Raw genomic sequence first — 10,612 nt, 5'->3', positions numbered from 1 at the left:
TTCTGGTAAATTGTTAGTAGCTTTTGAGAAATAATGGTTCATTTCATTATACAAGACCTATTGAAAATATAAATTTACTGTCTCTTCGAAACTTTAGTATCGACCATGCAACTGGTGTTTTTGTTGTTGTTCTGATTTTTTCATAATTAGTTTTATAAAAGTCATTTTCCTGCAACTGCTTAACTTGACTTATGAAATAAACAAAAAAAAAAAAACGTTTATTACACTCAATAATTAAATATATACCTTGGGAGACATGTGAACCACCATAATTCAAGCTAATGTATTAAAATAGCTTGATACTACACAAATATTCTTGTTGCATATGATTAGAAAAAAAACTTTGTACAAGCTCAAGCTACACTACTTTAATGTACTAGTCTTATTGTGGAACAAGAATAACGTTATTATATAATACACTGTTATTCTCCAAACATAATTTTGTATAAACTCCAATTAGCTTACTTTAATACTGGGGTTGAAGGATAATAATACTTCATGGTGTATGTAATTTTAATAAACATATTATGGATTTTTTGAAGTGATCTGACAATGACTGATGTTTTCTGTGATTATATTATTGATCTTTTTGTAATTAAACTGCATTCCTAGCAGTGACTGATACTGTTTAAAAAGAGACGTGTGTATTGTTCCTGTTTTAAAAAAAATAGTTTTGCTGTAGTTCTTCAGTAGACAAGTTATGATTTTGGTTTCATTATGTAAATCTGACAATTTGAGTCACCTTTGTTTGTCTTCTCAGTCCTTCCTACATTTAATATCTCTGCACAGCAAAAGAGGTGACTTTGGAAAGCATTCTGGACTTTTTTCAGACTGTTCTCAACAAGGAAGTGTACTAAACAAGAGCACTGACTACATACCAGTTATTTTAGTAACTTGGAAAACAAGGGTTACCCCTGGAAATACAACTTAGATGAGTGTTGCATCATCCTCTGCTATAATGGAAATGTTGACTTCCTGTTCAAGTGCACTTGATTCATCTACTGGAAATGGACATCAAGAATGTGTTCTGGACAGGTGAATTGAGTATACTCCATTTGTAGTTGACCACTCAATGAGTTATCAGACTTAGGGAAACAATTCATAACCTTCATGTGTAAGTCTATCCTCTTTGGCCAAAAACACAATTTGCTAAAATGGATAAATCCTTTTGTCTTATTGTGTACAAGTCTAAAAAAGTCAAACATTATTTGTGGAAATGTATATAATAAAAAAAAGTTTTTCTGGTCCAACCTTGTGACAACATTTACTTACACCCTATTAAAATGACTTAATCTTTGAAATGGCTACAGAGAGATTAAACGTATACAGTGAAATAAAAAGGTAGGTAGAAGCAAACTGATCTTAGACCACATGATATCCAACTGCCAGGAAATGCCTATCTGATTTTAATATTTACACTAGAACTGGAAATACGTTGATCAGCAATGACACTTCTTCTGTTGTACCATGACAAGAACTGATATTTTGTCTTGTCAAGTGACAGCTGTCTGTTACCTGAAACTTCCAGACAAAAGAACCTGTGAAGAAAATTCCTGGCTACACCATTCATAACAATTAATTAATGATTTTGACTGTGCTTTTGTTTTGAAATTTATTCACAATCAAAAGATAACTTACAAGCAAAATATAAATATTGTATACTTTAAGGTGGATATACATGCACAAAGTATAAATCAAAACTAACTTGGTTTACTGTTTACACTTGGCTCTAGTGCAAAATACACCAACATAGAAGAACACAAATACGTATTCATGGGTGAGTGTTCTACTTGCAGTTAAAATGGAAGATATTAATTCTTAAGTGATACAGATAGCAGTGCTTTTGATATTGTACGATTGCTACTCCCATTTTAATAGTTAAATTATAGTTATTTACACAAGTAATCTGAGTAGCAAGGACAATTAACCCTACAGGGCTTTAAAGTAAACAAATGCTGTGTTATGCTTTCTTAACAGATGTAACTAGTCAACCGTAGTAGCTTTCCAGTAAGTATATTATTTTAAATGTATTACACAATTTTAGATCTGGTTTTGATAAGTACATTTTTTTAGTATAAAATGAAAAAAATGCATATTGAATGTGCTGTTGATTTACTTGCTATATTAATCCTGGGGAATTCCATTGAACAATGTCCAACACACTATAAGGGAAGGTTTATCATTTAATTCTTAGTTGTTGTTTTTTTATAGTTCTGAACTAAGTATTCATAATAATCACTGAATTATGAAAGGACAAAAAAAATTCCAATGTCCCTTAATGGTCACTGGCTTTCTTTCAGCTAGCCATTGCCAATTTCAAGCCTCATAGGACTTGTATCCCAAGTTCTGTGAAGAAAATTAATAGAATCTGTAGTTTCAGAATATACTTAGCATTTTAATTTTGAGTGCCCTGTTATGAGAAGCTTTGAAAGGAAATATATCTTGATGTATTGTTACTTAATTATATGATCAGTTTGATATCCTTTTGCAGATGACTTGAAAGTGGCTAAAGATAATGAAGTTATCAACTAACCTCAAGTGTTTTTTTTGCTTGGGAAAATATAAGATTCATGTTTAGGGTGTAGAATATATGAAAAGAACTAGAATTCACTAGAAAATGGTTCTGGTTTTGTCTTTCAGCACTCACACTACTTTTATTTAATGTTCAGAAATATAAATAGTATGATTTTTAGAAGTTAGCAATTCTAAAGAACACATTTTTTTAAACTTTGGTTTCTCTGCTGGGTCTATCATGTAAAATAATACATGAGAAATGGTTTTATTTATACAAAACACTGAAGTGCCTGAAATACAATGAATTAACTACCAAAGCATTATGTTATTTTCAGTATTTATAATAATGCTGTAAGAAATAACTTTTATCAAAGAGAAAAGGTTAAAAAGAAACCTATTAACCAATGATCTTTTGAAATTTTTTCAAGACGCTTCAATCATTTTTACCTCCAATTTCTTTCTCACTTGAACTGTTACTTTCCAAAGGTGGGTGAGGTGATTTGTCTGCCGGTTTTTCATACTCGCTGGCTGATTCAGGTTTCTGTGGTCTACTGGCCCTAAACCTTTCAGGAGCACCACTTGTTTTTCTGCTTGAACTATTTGAAGGTGTGGGACTAGATGGAGAAGAGCCACCTTGCCCACCTGCTTCTTCTTTCTGTGGACTGCTTCTCTGTACATTTAGTCTTCGCATACCAGGTCGATATATTTCAAGGGATGGGCGGTCCTGCATGAACATACATAATAACTGAGACTAATGTTATGTGAAGAACATTCAGTATATATGATCATTACCATCTTAAAGTGGATTGTCAAAAAGAATACATTGATTTAGCAAAAACATGACATGATCACTGACTGTTTTATGTTTCTGCTTACTTTTGGTATCACAGAACTATCACTGTTACCTTGTTTGAATTCAAAAATAAGTGTGCAATATAAACAATACAAATTTTATTTCAAGTAAGAGAAAGCAAATAAAATATATACAGGCAAACAAGAAATCTCAGAAAAAAAAGTATAGTGGTGATCAACTCCTATTTTATTGGATCTCTATAAAAAAAAAATAATATATATAATTATATTTTGTACAATTTTCCTTTACAGAAATTAACAGAGAAGCTTTAGATACACCTAACATGAGTAATTCTTGAGTACATTATGTTTATTCATAGCAATGACTTCAGAAGTACTTTAAAATGGCAACAGAGAATATAAAACACTAACATTATTGGTTGTAAAATATAAAAAGCATATTACAGATTTCTTATTGGATGTGAAGCAAGAGTACCAAGACTTTTTTTTCCTTATATAAAGCTATTCTGTATTTACAGATAACACTAAGAAATTTAAATTCTAAAGTATGTCATTAATTATTACGCTGTGGTGAGTGATTTTTCTTAACCATACTCTAAATCTTCAATCTTAGTTTACATTTTTACAGACAGTTCTGTTTAATAAAAGATTCTGACATCTTGGGAGTTTTCATAGGTTCTAGTGCTACTTAAATACATGTATTTTGTTCTCAATTTACCATGATAGTGAAATCTATTTATTATTGAACACATGCCTTGTTTCTAATTCTTCGTTCAGCACGGGGATCTTTAGATGTGTCCTTTAGATCTGCTGAAGAACTCTCTGACTTATCACTTGAAGATTTGTTTGAATCAGCTTCTGCTTTACTTGTCTTCTGATCTCTACCTTCTGATGATTCTATGTCTTGATTTGCTTTACTTCTGACTCCTGTATCAGCAGAAAGACTTTCCCCAGAATTTCTTCTGGACTTACTTGGCAATTCTTGACTGTCAACTTTTCCTCCAGCTCCTCTGTCTTCTTTTGTAGAAATACTGCTTTTCCCTTTATAATTATCTTTAGTGGATGAACTACCTAATAGAGACCTGTATCCAGAGCTTCTTGATGTGAGGTTTTCTGATCGTGGCCTCCCTTTATCAGCATAGCCAGAAGTATTATATCTAAGAAAAATATATCTTTCTTGTTTAAAGATTTTCTGTGATCAGCTAGCTTAAGAGAGATATTCACAATAGCTTTGAATTACATAAAGATATATAGTAGATTAGAATAATTGCAGTTGATAGCTTGACGTATTTTTACTTAATTAACACCAATTACAAAAGTCAAATACTGAACTCAATTCTAGGAACATTTTATGCTAGTGCATTTATTTTTATTTCTAAAAAGTACTACTGTAAAAGTGTTTAATTACTTGTGTTTTCTTCTAGAAAACCTCATACTATTACTTGGATTTTTAATTCACCTGTCTTCTTTAAGATCTTTTCGAGGTTTTTCTCTGTTTCTTTCTCTAAAGTGGGGCTGTCTTTCTTTCTCACGTGGCCTTTGTCTGTCTCGCTGCCGGTCCCATTCCCTTCTTTTGTCCCTATCTCGCCTACCTGATTGACTGACAACAACTTCTCTGCTTCTGAAATGAGAACTTGTAGTCTTTTTATTTTCTTCCTTTTCTGGCTCTCTGGTACTGACTTCTCGCTCTTTCTCTCGTTCTGGGTTTTTTAAAAGCTATGAGAACAAAGATAAAGAAACATGAATATATATATATTTGTGTGTGTGTGTACTGAATCTTTAATAAATGTATTTTTACCAAAGTCGTTAAAATGTGTCAAATTTGTAAACATTTTAGATTTAGACATTTGAAGGTTGAATTACTTCCTTCTTAAACTATACTTTTCTGGGTTTTTTTTTTTTTACAGATGTTTCTTAATTTACTTGTACAGCAATGTAAAGAAAATTATACAAAATAGTGGTTGCAATACTTTAATCATACAAAAATCAAGTGAATCAAAATCACATAATAGCTTTAAATCCTGGATGAGCTCACATCATAACACTTGTAAATACTAAAATACATATACAGTGTTGCTTCTAAGATGCGTACTTTGTGTATTAATGACATTTTAATTTTTTGTGTGCTTGCCCTTAAAAATATATTGCGATCTGCGTTATGGGGTCATTTGGTTTTCAGGGAGATTCCCTTGATATTATGGGATATCGATGTTTGAAATTTTTAAGAGATTCAAGAAATTCCCTATTTTTCCATCAAAACAATGCAAAAATAGAAATAAAGGAAAAAAGTGCAGAGAAGATAAATGCAATGCGTAGATGTTTCAACGAAAGAAGATTAATCAATCAGATTTAGCTTACCTACCATATTTTCAGTACATACACAAATGAAACAAATTGCAATGATTCAATTTACTGTTTTTTCAAATAAAAGTTACTTGATCATGTTATGCATTTATGACTCGCAAAGTTGATATCTACTTCATTACATGAATGGCCCACTTCAGAAAAATCTTAGAAGCAACACTGTATATATATGTGTGTGTGTGTGTGTGTGTGTATATATAAAATGTAACATTAACTTTTTATGCCTGATTAATAAATTGTTTCAATCACTACAGTGTATAAAAATCTTACTTTGACTACAGTCTGAGAGCTTTGTGCATGTTCTGATTTCATGTCTGACTCGTCAGCAAAATCTTCTTTTTCTTTGCTTTCATCATGTTCATTTGGCCTGTCTCTGACCTTTTCTTCTTTCTCTGCTTTCCTTCTCCTTCTCTCCTCTTCTTTCTGTCGTTTTCTCTCCAGCTCTCTCCTCTTCCTTTCTTCTCGTTTCTCTTCCCGCACCTTCTGGATAGTGTGTTTTAAAATTAAGAACACTACAATTTTTTCTCAAGTGTTATCAATTGCACAAATACACTGATTAATAAATTATATCAGGAAACTATACAGAGTTAAGAACAGGCTTATGTAAGTTTTTAACTTCTTCGGTAAAATTCTAAATGTAATATGCAATGGTGTAACTGTGGCATTACATTGATGAGCTAGATTTCTTAAATGTTAGACATTCAGAATATATCCACTTATATCTATTAGATATAACTCGCATATTGTAAACATAAAAAGCAGTAAAGTTTATCTTTGCTGAAGGAAAACATGAATGATTTTTCATAACTGATAAATAACATATATAATTTTTCAGACTCTAGTAGTATCTTTCCATGCTATTCAGGCATTGTAATTTTTCCTTTTATAATTATGATAGCTAAACTACATTTATTAAGAAAACCAAATTACAAAGAAATACAAGCCATAAATATTGAAAAAATAGAAATTAAAACAATATAGAACATTTAACTGGTAGAAAAATAAAATATCACCTGTTTCTCCAGCTTTTTCTGTTTAATATATTCAATAAGTGGTGTTGTAAGTTTCAAGACTCCATTATTAGCTGTTATGGTAGAAAAACGTCATTTTAAGTTATTATAAAATATCACCAAACAAATAAACACAGGAAAAGAATAACATTAAACCTCTCAAAACAAAGATCCAAGTAAGCAAAACACAGAAGTGTCAAGCAAAATTTTTTTAATTTTCTAAGCGACTTATAAAAATCTTTGGATGAGGCCTTGTCTCTTTACTTAAAGTGAAGAAAATATGAACACCAAAACACATTCTTGAAAACTTGTATAAACCAAAACAAGCAACCCTAGTTGTGAAAGATATTGGAGGTTAGGTATGTGTATTAACTTGAAAAACAGTATTATCAAAAGTACTTTCTGCACACTTACCATGTACATGACCCTCACTACTAACATGAAGAAAAGTGCCCATGAATACCAAAAATTTAAAGTGTCCACTAACAGGCTTTGATGATTAATGGTGGATATCCACCAATATTTATTGATACAAGTTTCTAAACTGCAACTTAGAAGGCTTGGAACTCGAAGAAAGGCACACTGAATATTATATGTCTGACAAGTCACATCATTCCTTCTAGGACACAAAGATGTCATACTGATAAATGTATGTACTTATATACTTAGTGATATATTTGGAATGCTTGTCTTTGCGCGATCCTTGATAAGTTTCTAGAGTACGGTCTATCAGTTAACATCACCTTTAAGTTCTCTTTCCTTTGCTTCTATTTCTTCCAAATAAGCTTCTGCTGAAGGCAATGACATCTCTTCTGGACTCTGAAGACTTTCTAAAAACTTCAGGTAGTCTGGATCTTATAATAATTATAATTACTGAGAATTAATGGGATTTAACACGACTACTTAGCTTTAAATCAAGTTAAATACCACACTTTTGTTAAATAGCACTGAATTTTTGTTAAACAATCATGTCTCACACAAGTGCAAGAATTCAGCAGAACCTAATTCTTTCATCTAACATGTTAGTGAATACTAGATTTATGTACAAATTATATTTTTTTTAATGACATTATAGTTCATAACTACAGTTTCCAACATCAGTCACCTTAGGAAGAACTTTCTACTTTAAAATATTATTTACCTTGGTCAATTGAGCCACACTTAGCATCTTTTTTCTTCATTCTTCTTTTTGGAATTTTTTTGGAATGGTGCAAATTCCACAATAGCAGGATATTCATTCCCTGACATAAAGTTAAAAATATCTTGCTTTTAGTTACATAAAAAAACTAAAAACAGTCTAAGAATGACTATGAAAGAAATATGTATTTTTACTTAAATTTTGTTAGAACAGTGGAACACAGTCAGATTAGTAAACTATATATTTCTTTATGGGGGATAAATGCTGACACTTGTATATATATATATATATATTGTAAAAACCCTTGCAAAATGGATTGCCAAAATACTTTTTATTTCTCACACAGTATCAGTTCTAAACACAACAATGTTCTGTCATAGGTAAAAACTACGCTAAAAAAGTTTCATTAACTTTTTAAGGAAAAACTGCTTACAGATGTCACAATTCAGAACATCAGTGAAAGCTAAAGGTAGGCTATGACAGCAATTTTTAGCATATTTATATAAATACATACAAGTCTGAAGATGCTACACCACCACTAGTAATTAAATTACATTTAAAAATGATCAAACATGCATATCAATATTATACACAAAAGCCAATTAGAAAAAAATATTATCGGGGATCCTGCATCATCACAGTACTGCAGCATTGTAAAACAAACACAACTTCCAGTGTATACATCACACATATATTTACAGTATACCTGTAACTTTTATATAATGAACACACACAAGTCTATTTTATATAGGTACATGGAGTCCACTTGTAAGATTTACTCATAAATATATCTGTAAATTTCTTAGAATGTTTTATTCCTGAACAAATCTAAATAATGGCATAAAAAAAATGGAACAACTTCCAATCTGAGGAATAAAAAGTCTAAACCTTTAGGTTTAGGAAGTGCTTTTGATGATTAACTCGAGGATGGACAGCAAAGGGACAAAATACAAAAAAAAACCTTATTCAACAAATAAAATGTGCTGGGATGTTCTCACAATTAGCTAGCTTCTAAGTTTGTTGTATGACTTCTGGCTGTTAAAGCAGGAGAGAAATATATTTATAACGGGTAAAGACTGGAGAAGGAATCCTGGAATCTATCACAAAATCAGATTGGAATCTCCTAGTGTAAAGTCCCAAAATCTCCTGTTATACATATGTAAGGGAGATAAACCCCTAGCTCATACAAGATTCTACAAATTTCTGTACCACCCCATACTTTAGGTATGACCCATATATCAGGAATGTGGTAATGCAGAGACAAGGCCATGCAAGTACATGCCTTTAAACAGTAACTTAGGGGTATGTAATGTTCCTCTAAGATAGAGGATTAGATCAAGTTTTCAAATTTTTACACCCTGCTTATGAGAATGTCAATTAACTGAATGCAAAACACCTGCATGAAAATTTTGAAACATTACTTGTATAAGGATATACTATTTTCATGTTATGGAATGATGAAATATAGCTCTTTTCTAACTGTGACAACTTCATTCAAGGTTTCTTGAATCAAACATCAAAAACTAATCACTCTTGTGGGTATACAAATGTTGATAACTAATAAATTATTTTAAAAAGCACTATAATATTCAGGGAGTAGCTTCAAAGTTCTATAATTCTCCCTACATTTCAAATGTTACACTAAAAACATCAGGTAAAAAGTACCAAAACGTGGCCTAAATAATAACAAATTTAAAAGTTGCTGGACAGAGTTACTGATACAAACTATCTTAGCTTTTGAATGAAAGAAACTTTTAAAAGTCTTTCCTAAGAAAATTCAGATAGATAAAAATAGGTGAAAACTCTCAAGTATCAATGGAAGAACTTAGGAAGTTCTGAATGAACAAATATTATGCTTTATAGAAAACAAATCTGAACATTGAAGTTGTTACAATTTTAAATCAGCCTTAGCAACTCAAAAAAAAGAAAAATTTCTCTTATTAAAAAACATAAAAAACAGCTTCAAACTTGATATTTTTTACTTACAATAAAATTAGGTAGCTTGCTTTCATTTATTCATAATATGAATTATTTAAGAAATATGTAAAAATGAGCAACTGAGCCACAGTGACCTAGTAACTGTGGTAAAATAAATTTGTTAGATTTTTCTGAACGTTTAATATTTACTTATGTTATCAAAAAGCTAGCCATCGTAATGCTCTACATTTTGCTATTTTAGGTATATTCAATCACTTCAAAGTAAAAAAAAAACCAGTTTCAACTTACACAAAAACATTGACTGAGCTTCAAAAGGGGTATTTATATTTAGTAGGTTTAACCAAATTTAAGCTTTTTAATGTTTGAAACATTATTCAAAATGAAGAATAAAGGACAATTTGAAATTAAATAAAAATTACCATTGAAATTATTCATTTATGTCTGACTTCCTATTGATATAAAGGTTTCACATAAGAGTCAAGCAATATTTTATTAGGTAAATAAGACAAACTAACCCATAAAAAACAATAATTCTTTAAAGCAGACAAAACACACTAAATACAGTTTTATCAAAAACAACTCTCACAATTTTATTAAAAGCAAAAAGTGCAAATACCACTAGTAACTGAACTTTACTCTCACCTCTCAATTAAAAACAACCATACTAACCAATTTTTAAATATCTTTTTTAGTTAAACAGTAACTTATGGTGATAACTCATACTAAAATTAACAAAATATATACTATAATTTCAATATAATTTTAAAATGAATTTTATACGTTAATCCTGATCTACCTGGCTACATTAAAAAAAAAATTAAGAAAACAAACAAAC

The 10,612-nt window shown here is 30.6% G+C and overlaps 1 protein-coding gene across 1 annotated transcript in view; it reads right to left on the bottom strand.

Annotated features, from left to right (window-relative positions):
• Window positions 1-2,459: 2,459 nt before the first annotated feature.
• Window positions 2,460-10,612, bottom strand: part of LOC106464690 (regulator of nonsense transcripts 3A-like) — a 17,540-nt gene continuing 9,387 nt past the window's right edge. Inside the window, 8 exon segments of the mRNA XM_013924847.2 lie at window positions 2,460-3,238; window positions 4,082-4,484; window positions 4,787-5,043; window positions 5,962-6,174; window positions 6,705-6,775; window positions 7,445-7,555; window positions 7,843-7,900; window positions 7,902-8,032. Of these exon segments, the coding sequence (XP_013780301.1) occupies window positions 2,948-3,238; window positions 4,082-4,484; window positions 4,787-5,043; window positions 5,962-6,174; window positions 6,705-6,775; window positions 7,445-7,555; window positions 7,843-7,900; window positions 7,902-8,032 (1,535 nt within the window). The 3' untranslated portion in view covers window positions 2,460-2,947.

This window comes from Limulus polyphemus, unplaced genomic scaffold (assembly GCF_000517525.1).
Source record: "Limulus polyphemus unplaced genomic scaffold, Limulus_polyphemus-2.1.2 Scaffold1720, whole genome shotgun sequence".
In the NCBI taxonomy this organism is placed as follows: domain Eukaryota; kingdom Metazoa; phylum Arthropoda; class Merostomata; order Xiphosura; family Limulidae; genus Limulus; species Limulus polyphemus.
The sequence above is the reverse complement of the archived record's forward strand: the minus strand, read 5'-3'. Positions and strand labels throughout refer to the sequence as shown.